Source organism: Pseudorca crassidens, chromosome 8 (genome assembly GCF_039906515.1).
Source record: "Pseudorca crassidens isolate mPseCra1 chromosome 8, mPseCra1.hap1, whole genome shotgun sequence".
Classification (NCBI taxonomy): domain Eukaryota; kingdom Metazoa; phylum Chordata; class Mammalia; order Artiodactyla; family Delphinidae; genus Pseudorca; species Pseudorca crassidens.
Window position 1 is genome coordinate 56,573,086 of NC_090303.1, and position 14,716 is coordinate 56,587,801.

Genomic DNA, 14,716 nt, shown 5'->3' on the forward strand with positions numbered 1-14,716 from the left:
GGACCAGTATGCAGAAAACTGTAAGACACTGATGAAAGAAATGAAAGATGATACCAACAGATGGAGAGATACACCATGTTCTTGGATTGGAAGAATCAATATTATGAAAATGCCTAAACTACATAAAGCAATCTACAGATTCAATGCAATCCCTAACAAATTACCAATGGCAGTTTTTACAGAACTAGAACAAAAAATCTTAAAATTTGTATGGAGACACAAAAGACCCCGAATAGCCAAAGCAGTCTTGAGAAAGAAAAACGGAGCTGGAGGAATCAGATTCCCTGACTTCTGACTATACTACAAAGCAACAGTAATCAAGACAATATGGTACTGGCAAAAAACAGAAATATAGATCAATGGAACAAGATAGAAAGCCCAGAGATAAACCCACGCACCTATGGCCAACTAATCTATGACAAAGGAGGCAAGGATATACAATAGAGAAAAGACAGTCTTTTCAATAAGTGGTGATGGGAAAACTGGACAGCTACATGTAAAAGAATGAAATTAGAACACTTCCTAACACCATACACAAAAATAAACTCAAAATTGATTAGAGACCTAAATGTAAGACTGGACACTATAAAACTCTTAGAGGAAAACTTAGGAAGAACACTCTTTGACATAAATCACAGCAAGATCTTTTTTGATCCACCTCCTAGAGTAATGGAAATAAAAACAAAAATAAACAAATGGGACCTAATGAAACTTAAAAGCTTTTGCACAGCAAAGGAAACCATAAACAAGACGAAAAGACAACCCTCAGAAGGGGAGGAAATATTTGCAAATGAATTGACGGACAAAGGATTAATCTCCAAAACATACAGGCAACTCATGCAGCTCAATATCAAAAGAACAAACAACCAATCCAAAAATGGGCAGAAGACCTAAATAGACATTTCTCCAAAGAAGACATACAGATGGCCGAGAAGCACATCAATAGCTGCTCAACATCACTAATTATTAGAGAAATGCAAATCAAAACTACAATGAGGTATCACCTCACACCAGTTAGAATGGGCATCATCAGAAAATGTACAAACAACAAATGCTGGAGAGGGTGTGGAGAAAACGGAACCCTCTTGCACTGTTGGTGGGAATGTAAATTGATACAGCCACTATGGAGAACAGTATGGAGGTTCCTTAAAAAACTAAAAATAGAACTACCATATGACCCAGCAATCCCACTACTGGGCATATACCCTGAGAAAACCATAATTCAAAAAGACACATGCACCCCAATGTTCATTGCAGCACTATTTACAATAGCCACGTCATGGAAGCAACATAAATGCCCATTGACAGTGGAATGAATAAAGAAGATGTGGTACATATATACAATGGAATATTACTCAGCCATAAAAAGGAATGAAATTGGGTCATTTGTTGAGATGTGGATGGATCTAGAGACTGTCATACAGAGTGAAGTAAGTTAGAAAGAGAAAAGCAAATATCGTATATTAGCGCGTATATGTGGAACCTAGAAAAATGGTATAGATGAACCGGTCTGCAGGGCAGAAACTGAGAGACAGATCTATACAACAAACGTATGGACACCAAGGGGGGAAAGCAGGGGGGAGAGCGGCAGGGGGTGAGGATGGTGGTGTGCTGAATTGGGCGGGTGATAGGGATTAACATGTATACGCTGATGTGTATAAAACTGATGACTAATAACAACCTGCTGTATAAAAAAATAAATAAAATTAAATTTTAAAAAAAAAGTCCCTCTTCACTACAACTTTCAACAGGAAGGGCTCTGACGATGCATATGGCCAAACAAGCCTCAGCCTGGCTAGCGTATTTATGCTCATGGGTGGCGGAGAGGTTTCAGTAGAAGGAAACTGATCCCTCTCTTTATGTGTAAAGGCACTGTAATTATCTCAGTTGCTTTGAAGCCAGTGAAAGGTGGAATGTAAATATTTCAAAAGCACGTTTAATGGGAGGCATAAGCAACTTCTCCCAACAAACAAAAAGGGTGTATACCCACCTGTTCTGAAAAAAACTGGAAGCCCTTGTCCTCACGAATACACTCATATGTTTCTCCAAGAACTGGATTAAATGGCTTGCTCCCAGCGCGGAAGTAGCTAGATGCATATGCGGACACGGCGAAGGCTGCCACGTACACCTAGCGAGAGCGGAGAGAACCTGGTTATTTCTCCATCACCAAGAAATTTATTTTTACGAACAAAGACATGAACAAAATAAAACCTTTCTTTCTCTCTTTACAATTTATCTCGAAAAGCCAAAGATTTGTCCCTGGTTTAAAGACACCCAAACCGACTTTGGTTTCAAGTTGTAGGTTTAAATAGTGTTCATTTTGGCCCAGGCACAAGTGGACCAGACCTTTTCAGATTGTCCATTTGGTCTGATGCCTGCAAGATGCCTTTCAAGATGGTGAGTCAGTCCCTCTAAACCAGCCACTGTCTGAGAATCCTGAGGTCGTGCTAAGGCTTTTGAGGAGGAGAGGGACGAAGAGTATTAAAAAAGCTAAACTTCCCTCAAAATTCAGGAATAAGCCACAGGGAACTCCGCTCAATACTCTGTAATAACCTAAATGGGAAAAGAACTTAAAAAAGAATTGATACATGTATTATATGTATAACTGGAATCACTTTGCTGCACACCTGAAACTAACACAACGTTGTTTATCAACTCTACTCCAATATAAAAAAAAAATTCAGGAATAAGCATCCTAAGTTTAATCATTCACAATTTGATATTGTAGAAACCAAAAAAACCCCTCATTTTGACCAAAGAAAATCTTTGGGAGTCATTTCCTGCGCCTGGGACAGAGCACAGTGCCTTTTAAGAAGTTCTGCTTTTCTGGGAGGAAAAATGAAAACTCAAAGAGGAAAAGGAAGGAAAACTATAGGTGAACATGAAATGAGGAAAATCCTTTAATGGCTGTGGCTGTGAGGGTCTCAGCATTTTCCACAGCTCCCCTTTCAGGGCAACAAAGAGCCACAGTTCAGGCACCTCTTTTTATTGTGCTTTACTTCATTGTGCTTTGTAGAAACTTCGTTTTTTATAAATTGAAGGTTTGTGGCAACCTTGCATCAAGTAAGTCTATTGGCACCATTTTTCCAAAAGCATTTGCTCACTTCATGTCTCTGTGTCCCATTTTGATACTTCTCACATTATTTCAAACTTTTTCATTATTGTTATACTTGTTATGGTGATCTGTGATCAGTGACGTTACTACCACCACTCAATGAAGGCTCTGGTGCATTGATGGTTAGCATTTTTTAGCAATAAAGTATTTTTTTTTGCGGTACGTGGGCCTCTCACTGTTGTGGCCTCTCCTGCTGCGGAGCACAGGCTCCGGACGTGCAGGCTCAGCGGCCATGGCCCACGGGCCCAGCCGCTCCGCAGCATGTGGGATCTTCCCGGACCGGGGCACGAACCCGTGTCCCCTGCATCGGCAGGCGGACTCTCAACCACTGCACCACCAGGGAAGCCCAATAAAGTATTTTTTAAGTTAAGGTGTATACCTTGTTTCTTTTAGATATAATGCTATTGTACACTTAATAGACTATAGTATTGTGTAAACATAACTTTTATATGCACTGGGAAACCAAAAAATTCATGTGACCCACTTTATTGTAATATTTGCTTTATCGCAGTGGTCTGGAACCAAATTTGCAATATCTCTGAGGTGTGTCTGTATCCTTTTTGGTCTTTTGAGGGGCAAGGGGCAAAAAATTAAACCTAAGTAGCAATAGCAAATTTTCCTTTCTAGTACAGAATAATAATCTCAATATTTCCTCTTCTCAGCTCATTTCATGAAGTTTCTTATATTGGAAAAAAAAAAGCTGTGAGCCTCTCTTAAATGTTCACCAGTCACATAACTTTCAACAGCCTTTTGAAAACTGGTCCCACCTTACCACCTCACACTAAAGTGTATAGAACACTCTAGAGCAGCTGGAGAGCTTATAAAGATCAATTTGCTGTGCTCAATTCTGTCTGTTCTTGAAACCTGGATATCTGTTCCTCTCTCTGCTTCCTCAGATGTCTGTTACCTGATAAACAGCAAGGTCACACGTCTACATGGAATGCTGAATCAACCCTGAATCACCTTCACAATTTAACATATAACGCATTTATAAAAGAATCTGGTATCATTCATGATGTAGGGGGAGAGAGGAGGGAGGGAGCAGGCAGAACGAAGCATCCTCCTTGTGGGCTGACCATATGAGAGAGAATCTCTGCAGGGGTAGAGCTGACCTTCATACTCAGAGCAGTAAACACAATCCATGGGCTAGGTTCGTCCTCAATTCTTTCCTGAACTTTCCCTTCCTAATGTACTGGTGCCTTTCCTCAAACTTCTTCTCAACGTCAATGACACCACTCAATCAGCTGACATCCGGAGGGTCTCTAAATTGCTACGAGAATGAAACACCTTTTAAGGATGCTTTCATCTTCAGAGCCAATCATTTTCTTTAAAGAAAAGCACTGTCCACGAATGATAACTTTTAACACTTGCCTTGGCAGCTAATTGCCTCCCTTTGTTCACAGAAATTCTCTGGGGAAGAGTAACAAAGAAGACAAAAAATAAACAGCTTGTTTTTCTCTCCTACTCTGATTATCATTAGTATCAAGAAAGAAAATCTCTTTGATGGGAGAAGTCCCAGGAGACAGTATGGGATGAGACAGGAATGTCTCTTTCAACCAGTAAAGATTTTCCCTTAATCCTCAAATCACTGAAGAAATTGAAGTTTCAATAAGGGTTTAAACTGCAGAATGTGTACAATTTAGAAAACAATGGCCTCCAACCGTGAGAGGTGATGTATAGCTGGGTCCCTCCCTGAGGCTGGGGGCGTGTTGTCCCACTTAGCCAATCAGCAAATGCCTAGGGCAGAGATGCTGCATTTGGCGGAAGACACTCATGTCCCAGCATCCCACACAAACAATGACCTTTCTGTTGAGCAGGTAACATACCAGGAGGCAAAAGGAGGAAGAGACACTAAGTTTTGAAGAACAAAAAGCCACAGTCACAGAAAGGGCTGATTTGGCCACAGTCTTGCCACTAAGGTACCCCTAACCCCATCCCCACAAGACAGGGGAAGGATGAGAAATACTCGGAGACCCCTTCATCAGAAGCCTCATCACTTGATTAGAATCGATACTGAGTAGAGAACAGAAGGTTAATCTCTCTAGGATGAGGTTTTTTTAAAAAAACGTATTCTATAAAATAAGAAGTGTGTGTGTGGGATCAACTATACTCTGATAAAAATTAATTCAAAAAAAAAGAAGTGTGTGGGGGGGAGAAGAATCTTTCTGATGTGAAACCTGTGAGTGAATGATATTTTCTAAAAATTTAGGAGCCGATAGGACAATTCCAAAAATAAACAAAAACGTTCTCAAGGGAAATTTACCCTGGATGAAACAAAACAAAACAAATCAACCAGCTCCAAAAATTAAGTTCTATCCGCTCAGGGTAGTAAAAATAAATACTCAGACAGCCCTCAAGACATGTCTTCCAGCCAGGCAATATCAGAACAATCCCATGGAAGGTTCTGGAGAAAGAGGAAGCCCGAAACCACAGAGCAGAAGTAGCCCCAGGCCGCAGCTGTCACAGGGAAGCCACGCCCAGTGGCAATCCCTGACCAGGTGACTGAAAACAGCCAGGCGGAGGGGAAGCGGAGGTGGCTGGGAAATGAACCGATCTGACGGGCAATCCAGATGGGAACCGGAGGGACAGGAGCCCTGGCTGTGCCCGTCTTGGCTCTGCGGGGCCCTGGGAGTGGCCACCACGCCTGCGGTGCTCACCATCCTCTCCAGGGCACTGGGCGTCTGGGCAGCCTTGTCCAGGAGCTCGCTGTACTCCAGCTCCTCACACAGCCTCTGCAGCGTGTTGAGGGGCTCATTGAGTTCCACCGGCATGGCCACCTTAGACAGGTCCTTCCCGATGTTCGTTCTCAGGATGTTCCACAAGCTGACGTTACCGGACTTGGGGCACGGGGCCGGCAAGCACGTTCTTCTTTTGGACTTGACTTCCCCTACATTTTGGAGAACAGGCTCTGAAAGGGAAATAAGTCTGGTTGCCTTATAAGGATTTTCATTTTATTTTAAAACGGAAAAAAAATCCACCTTACTGAGCAAGTACGCCATGATACTATTAATCTCAGTTATCCAGATTATGGCTGAAGTCAGGAAATAAAAAGAATTCTGAGCAGCTAAATGAAGTACACAAAATTATAAGCACTAAAACTCGTGGACTTTATTCATGGGGAGGTCTTCATACTCCTAATCAAAGGCTAGTTCCTCATAGCTTATATGCACTTAGAATAAAACCGGAAACTGGATTGCTATGCCCAGAGCGGTTACTTTTAAACTCTTTTTAAAAGCACTTCAAGTTCTGATAAAAACTTTTAAAGTCTTTAAAAAAAATCGTTTCCAATTCTGGTAAAACAATTGTGTTTATATTATAGGAAAATTATAAAGGAAACAAAAGTCATCCAATAACCCACTACCCAGAAATAGTAGCCATTTATATTTTGGAGTATTTTCATTTAGTGTTTTCTCCATATAGCTGACAATGTTTGTATAGTTGAATGTTTTGCTTAATCAGTTAACATAAATATTTTTCCATGCTATTTAAAATTCTTCTAAAATATCATTTTTAATGACTGTAAAACAATTCCATGCTATGGATAAACTATAATTTATTGAATTATTCATCTGTTGTTGGACTTTTAGATTTGTTTCAATGTTTTGCTAAAAAAAAGTAGTGAATATTCCTATTCTTAGATATTTAATTATATCTGATTATTTTCTTAGAATATAAAGAAGTGGGAATCATATACTGATTCATATGATCATACTGCTCTTCAAAAAGGCTGTATCAGTTTCCCATTTATCAGCAAGCATATACCAGTGTCCATGTTCTGAGACCATTCCAGACTTGTCAGCATTCATTCTGAATTCTTGGCAAATCGTCAGGTGGACAGCGCTATCTCCTTGTTTTAACCTACATTAAAAAAATTCCTAGTGTGGTCTGGAATGCTTTCATGAACATTTCTTCTTTTCTGAATTGTCCGCTTTCCTATTGATATATTAAGACATAATCTTTTGTTTTTGTATTTGTTTTACAAGTTAATCCCCATCTGACATTTATCTTTACATTTGGTCTATGCAGTTTTTTAATGAATGAAACATTTACATCTTAGGTTTTTACACCTATCAATCTTTTCCTTTGTGACAACTTGCATTACCTCATGCTCTGGAATTCTTTTCCCACCCCAACATAGCCTATTTTCAAATGAAATCTTTTGCATGACATCAACATATGAGAAAGTGCTATTTTATTATAGAGCCGATCACTCTGAATAACGAGGTTGCTTCGATGAACAGGAGAATATGAAAGTGAGGTCATACTTTGAAGTCTCATGTTCATCTAAGCAACCAATTAAATTCTGAATTTGTTTTAATTGCTCAACACGGGCAAAAATCAAGTAAATAGCTGCAAATGATGACCGTCTTTAAAAACAGCATTCCATGTAATCTCAAAATACTTTCTTTGATTACACTAAATTTTGAAAGAATACTATACTACTGCTACTACTAATGGCTAATACATACCTAGCTTTTACTCTGTGACAGCCTTTCAAGAATTTTACGTATATTATCTCACTTATCCTTTGCAACAACCTCTTGAGATAAACAGAATTATTATCCCCATTTTACAGATGAAGAAACTGAGGCACAGAGAAATTAAGTAACTTGCCCTAGGACACATAACCAGTGAGTGGCAGGGCTGGAGTTAACCGAGGAAATCTGGTCCCTGAATCTATATTCCTAACCACTGAACCTGCACACAGCACCCATCACAGTGACAGATCCTATTATGTGCCTACTGATTTGGGTGGGGGGGGGGGTAAATTAATAGGAAACATTCTAAATACCTACCATTTACTAAGGGCTCAAAGAAATTCTAGTGTGGTAATTTATCAAGACCTGGATAAATCCTATTTCCTTCTGTAGGCAATACTGTGTCCTAAGATGCAAAGTTTATTTCTACATACAATCTTTTCAGTAGAGTACTCATGTGCAGAAATCTAATCTTCCAAATACTGCCAAAGAAGAAAGCTAGGTTTGGCCCAGTGTTTGTTCAAGCTAAGAAAATGTTGGTCAGTAATCTAGCGAAATGGCTGTGGAATAAGACAGAGAGACAGCCTTCACCTCTTATATGCTTTTCCTGGCTGGCGTCAACTCAGCACAGCTGTGGTCTTAGGTTCGGGGGCAAGTCCTCTGTTCCCAACTTCGACCTCTGAACCTCTATACCTCTGTTCCTCTTGGCCCCCTCCCTAAGGCCTCAAACAGAAGGAGGACTTCAGCATTTGTTCGTCTTCTTCATCCACAATGAGAGTTCCCATTTAGTGTGTGTGTGTGTGTGTGTGTGTGTGTGTGTGTGTGTGTGTGTTGTTTGCCAAGGGAATAAGTGATGCCTCCTCATTTCTCTTTCAATTCGCCTCCTTATTTTTCTACGAAAACAAGTAGCGCATGAACGTGCTCCTATATTACTGGTCTTTGCCTTTAAATCACTGGTTCTCAGACTATCCCACCAAAGGATTAATCTCTCCAAAAACAATTCAAGGAAGATACAGAGCATAATGAGCTTCTGACTTCTAGCAGGTGTGATGCTGAAAGGATATTCTTTCAGAGAACAGTAAATTTACCTGCCTTTTTTGTAGTCCCCCAAAGAGTAGGCTTTTTGACATTCAGATAACAACTCATCATCATCGTATTTCACATACGTACTGAGCTGGCAAGCACTGATACATCAAAAAGGAACTGACGTGGTCCTTGTCTTCCATGTAGATATAAAAATATGTGGTGTTCTGGCATAGATAAATCTAGAGACCCCAGGCATGCTGAGTACCAAGACTGGGAGTATTTGATGCTGCAGGACTCATATAGAGACCTGTCCAATGGGCAGATTCTTCTTAAGGATAGGTCACCTTCCTAAACAGGCTTCAGTCTGCTTACCGAACTCCTAAATCAGAGCTGTTTGGAGATGGCAGACATTCCAGGTACCCGCCACGGTCCCAACTAACATTTCCTGGGCATCATTTTCAGTCTTGGGATCAACCAGTAATAAAGGGACATCTCAGGGCACCTTAAGCCCTATCCCCACAGGGGGAGCAGTTTGTTAACTCTCAAATGCGTTATCTTGAAGAATCGGAAGCTAAATTACCGCTTAGATCAGACCTTTTACAATATAAGTGCTATTGAATTCCTAAACTATGAAAACCACTAGAAACCTAAAGGAAAAAAGCTATATTCTAATATGTTTGCAGAGAGAATGTTGAACCAAATAAGCAACATCTGTAGTATTAATTTTTGATATTTATATGATAATTGGTATAACCTTACTTTATAAAATAGAAATTTGCACTAGCCAACAAATGTATTTGAATGAATAAATTTTTCACATGTGAGTGCCATGTCCCACCTAGATTATAAAACTTTGAGGGTGGGGACCATGTCTTAAGTTTCTGATGCAGAACTTGCTAAGTTCTCTGTTTGCAGCAGGTACCCTATGCATGCTTACTAGTATTCTGTAAAGATCCAAACACTCAGAGATCAAACAATTTAAGTCTTACCCAAAGTCTGTCTCTCATTATCTAAATCATTACTGAGATTATCTAAGGAAAGGTTGTCACTTATGTCACTGACATATGAATCATCTTCAGACATCTATGGGAAAGAAGAAATAATATACATTAGAGTAGACAAGCCAGATTTCATAAAGCCTTTACTTCAAATGATCAAATATTTTAGACCATACATTATAAACCTATAGAAATGATTTTGGATGCTGTTTTCATAAAGGCCCACACACCAGTCTGCCTAGGGGATGCTCACAGAAAATATGTTATTAAAATTCTTATACATTCTTGATTCATTCTCACAAGGAAAACACATGTAAACCCCAGATTTTAGTTATTATAAAAATTCTTATTAATTCTGACTGCTTTTTCAGAATTTGTTAGCGTTTGACTAGAAAGAGTTACAAATTGTCTTTTAACTATTTGTGAATAAAAGTATCTTCTATGGAAATTAATAGATAAAAAATATTAGAACTTCTATACCGAAGGGGTAAAATGATCAGTACTCACACTCAGAACATAATTATAAATTAATTATAACAACCATATTATAATAACTATAATAACCATAATTATATTATAAATTACTATAGAGCAAATTCAATGAGGAGAAAATATACAAGGTGCTAACTTCTGACCCTGTAGTGGAAATAATACATTATCAAACAGCTAATAGTCAAAATCATTAACCTACAATTGAAAAGAGGTATAACAAATCAAGTAACAGAAACCAGGATGTGCCCAACACCTACTTTCATAATTTTTGTTCCCGAAGATCTTGTATCTGTTTATGCTTTTTGAGGTATGAGTTATAAGAAGATCCTCAGAATGTAATGATAAAAAGGAGCCATTGAGTTTAGTGTTTCTAAATATGGGTATTTACTGAACGGGTAAAGCAGCAAAAGAGATTTTGGAGGCACCTAACTGAAAACAGTGGTCAAACCTCATTTTCTGAAGAGCTTGGAGACAACAGAACTTCCTGTGCATCAAAAAACTCTGAAAGAGAGTCAGTGATGGAGAGCCTGCTTTCGTTGGAAAGTTGATGGACCAGAGTTCGATTGTCATCTCTGGAGTTTTCCTATTTGAAACACAAAACCAAAAATGCATATATTTAGAAACAGTCTCAAGAGAAGCAAAATAAACAACTGATTTTGCTGCACAATACACACGGTCACAGGCCCAGGCAAACAAGCGGCTCAAAACAGAGGGCAGGTTCAAAGTTGAGGAGAAGCAAACCTCACACAAAACACGGTGAAAAGCCTAGGTCTCCCCCAAATGGGCACCTTGTTTACAGGCACTATCACAGCTCAGGCACACACAACAAACCTCAAAGCAAAAAAAGACTGTGCAGGTCAGTTTTTATTCCACTTAAGACGGGAAAAATTCCAACACTCTCTGAATCATATCCTCTTATTCTCTACCACTGCAGGATGTTTCTTTTCATCCTAAAATTTCCTCTGAATTGTACTCAATGCATGTCCTTGCATGGCTGGTTCAGAGCAACACAGCTTTCTTCTGCCTCAATTCTCTCGCAGAGGCCAGTGTGCTGCTCATGAGGCGTCCCTTGACAAATAAACAGAGTGTTTCGGTCCAGAAGTGCCCCTGGTGGTAGATCATTCATTATTCATGGATGAATGAGATAAATTCTCTTTGTCTGTCTCTCTCCAACCACACTGGCTGCAAGGGAAGGAAGTCCCCAATCCCCTTCCCACCCTCTCTGCAAACAACACAATAGAATATAGGGATTTTCTCCTCTTGCTGGCCCTCCATCCCTTGAGTCACTGAGTCTGGACTTTTCCTCTGGAAAGGACCTAAATACTTTGGGAATATGTTTTGTATGCTATTTGCAAGTGAAAATTCAATTTAACTCAAGAAATTGAGCAACTGCATTGTGCCTGTCATGGCGGGATACGATGATGAATAAGACAAGGTTTTTGGCCCGAGTAAGTGGTGTAGAGGACGCATCCAACACACATGAGCCCAAGACTATGGAACAGAAAGCGCTACAGAAGCGGACAGGAAGGAGAGGTTGATTCTATTAGGGGGGCTTTGGTTGGGGAGGGCTTCACAGAAGAGGTGATGCCTAACTAGACCTTGAGGAATGAGAACATACTGAGGACGACATGATTTGATTCCTTTGAATCAGAGAAGACTGTCACCTGAACTTCCTGACAGTTCATATTTCTCACGGGGCTGATAAAGGAGCTGCTTATATATCCTTATGTATTTGATAAATGAGTCGCAGAATAATTTGGGAAACAAAAGTTAACGCATATTATGTCTTTCCCAGAAGTTTTATGAGTTCAGGACACACTCCTCAGCCTCATAAAATGGAGATGCTCTAACAGGAGGGCCCCAGCAGACGTTCATAATTAATAAAGGTCAAATGGTCTCTTTATGGAATGTTTACTTCAGGAACACATTGTATCCCTTTCTCTTCTAGACAAGGTATTCATTGAAAGATCCTACCCATTTTAATATCCCTATAGCCTTTTGAAAAGCAGGCTTCTTCTCCATGCTAACAAACAAGATCACTTAGGATCTATAAATAAGCATCACATCTGTCCCCTTTAAAGGAAAGGTCTCTCTCCTCAAAAGAGGAGACATGGTAATAAATAACTGAGCTCCCTTAATGTTCACTGAAACAACAGAACAGTCCTGTGTCTTTGCTGTGTCACTGCCACATAAGACTCTAATGATTTATTTACTTGTTCTCCTCATTAATTTATTAATAGTCACTCTGGCTCTTTCTGTATTTCTTCTTCCTAGGCTGATGGGTCAGGAGGATTTCTTGCCTGATCAACAGTGAAAAGAGCACGCCTGGCCCCAGCCCTTTCTGCTGTTCCATTACTCCAGCAACTTCCTATTGATAGTCACCGAAAACTCAACAGGGCTGCAGGAGCCTCCAGCCCTCAGCCCAGTGTCCTGCACAGCCCAGGACCTCATGTATTAAAATATTAATCTAGTCAGTTCAATTTAATCATATCCCCTCAAGTCTGTAAGGTATAAGTGGTCGTTTATCTTTTTTTTACATTACAAAAAGATAGAGAAAAAGGAGGGAAGGGAACACGCATAATCCCATCACACTAAATCAACCACTATAGGCATTTTGATACATTTCTCTCCAATCCTTTTTATACATATAGCTTTGCTTTGTTTTGAAATAGTTGTCATCTATCTATCTAATTTTATAAATTTCCTCCAAACAACATTCCACCATAACTTCAGTGACATGGACATATATACACATAAATACACATATTTACCAAATGTAAAATAGATAGCTAGTAGGAAGCAGCCACATAGGACAGGGAGATCAGCTTTGTGACCACCTAGAGGGGTGGGATAGGGAGGGTGGGAGGGAGATGCAAGAGGGAAGAGATATGGGGATATATGTATATGTATAGCTGATTCACTTTGTTATAAAGCAGAAACTAACACACCATTGCAAAGCATTATACTCCAGTAAAGATGTTTAAAAAAATAAAATTAAATTAACACTTGTTCTGAGGATAAAGGTAGTACGTGCTCAAAATAGAAAATACAGAAAGATGTAAATAACATAAATATCACTTAAAATCCATCACCCAGATGTGGCCCCTATTAACCTGTCAGTGTATTTTTTGTATTAAAATATTTGTATATAGATTTTTTTTTAGTTTGAAAAACTGGGATCACACTGTACATAGTCTTTATTTAGTCTGCCACGTTCACTTAACATTATATTGTGAACTTCTCCCTAGGCTGCTAAAATTTCTCTGAGACAATGAACTTTACTTGATAGATTTACTATATATGTGTGTCACAGAGTAACCATGTCATTTATTGGAAATTAAGGGCGTTTCCAAATTTGTAAAGATGGTGAACACGTTTGCAAATGTGTCTTTGCTCGTATGTCATTATTTCTTATAATCAGTTCTCAGAAGTAATTATTAAAAATGTTTAAGGCAGGGCTTTCCTGGTGGCGCAGTGGTTGAGAGTCCGCCTGCCAATGCAGGGGACACGGGTTCGTGCCCCGGTCCGGGAAGATCCCACATGCCGCGGAGCGGCTGCACCCGTGAGCCATGGCCGCTGAGCCTGCGCGTCCTAAGCCTGTGCTCTGCAACGGGAGAGGCCACAACAGTGAGAGGCCCTCGTACCCCTCCAAAAAAAAAAAAAAAAAAAAAAAAAAAAAATCCAAATCTAGTCAACATTTCTTTTGTAATTTTTTCTATTGCTTCCACATTTAGGAAGTCCTCCCTACTCTAGCCATTTGTTAAACATTTAAATCAATATTTTTCAGTTTGAATTTCATTCATTAGTGATTCATTTTAGTGTGCAATGGAAAGATTTATTTATTATTTTTTTTTTTATTAATTTTTTGGCTGCGTTGGGTCTTTGTTGCTGCCCATGGGCTTTCTCTAGTTGCAGCGAGCGGGGTCTACTCTTCGTTGAGGTGCGTGGGCCTCTCATTGCGGTGGCTTCTGTTGCTGTGGAGCACGGGCTCTAGGCACGCAGGCTTCAGTAGTCGTGGCACGCAGGCTCAGTAGTTGTGGCTCACAGGCTCTAGAGCGCAGGCTCAGTAGTTGTGGAGCACGGGCTTAGTTGCTTCGTAGCATGTGGGATCTTCCCGGATCTGGGCTTTAGTTTCCTTGTCTCTAAAATGAAACCACCGTCACCTACCTCATAGAGCTGTGGTTAGGATTTTGTGAGACAATGCATTTAAGTGCACATGGAATACAGCAAACGAGCAATTAAAAGAATCAAAAGTCTTGTTTTAGAGTTTTCTTTCAAGTTCTTCCTTGTTTGGTCTCTTAAATGGACTTTAGATTTAGTAGGATATTATCCCGAAAGTCACTTGGCCTTTCATTTGGAGTCTAAAATAACATAAAATAATCTAAGCTCTCATAACCTCATAATAGTAAATGTTCAGATTCAGAAATTTAAAATAGAAGGACTTGATAGGATATGAGAGTAACTTTTGATAGGAGGGGAGATTTTAGAATCCAGGTAGATTTTAGAACACCAAAGATGGGTAATTTGTGCAGCTAAAAGGTAACAGAAGGGAAGCAAAGAAAGTAAGAGGGCCTAAAAACAGAGCACCCTGGGCTGACCCCAGTGTG

At 39.7% G+C, this 14,716-nt stretch overlaps 1 protein-coding gene across 11 annotated transcripts in view; it reads right to left on the minus strand.

The window, feature by feature from the left end:
• Positions 1-14,716, minus strand: part of OSBPL3 (oxysterol binding protein like 3) — a 207,154-nt gene that overhangs the window by 33,630 nt on the left and 158,808 nt on the right. For all 11 annotated transcript variants that reach the window (XM_067746539.1, XM_067746537.1, XM_067746536.1 and 8 more), the window contains 4 exons: positions 10,558-10,692; positions 9,609-9,702; positions 5,773-6,023; positions 1,991-2,128 (listed from right to left, as the gene is read on the minus strand). In XM_067746539.1, coding sequence (XP_067602640.1) covers positions 1,991-2,128; positions 5,773-6,023; positions 9,609-9,702; positions 10,558-10,692 — 618 coding nt within the window. The remainder of the gene's footprint in view (positions 1-1,990; positions 2,129-5,772; positions 6,024-9,608; positions 9,703-10,557; positions 10,693-14,716) is intronic.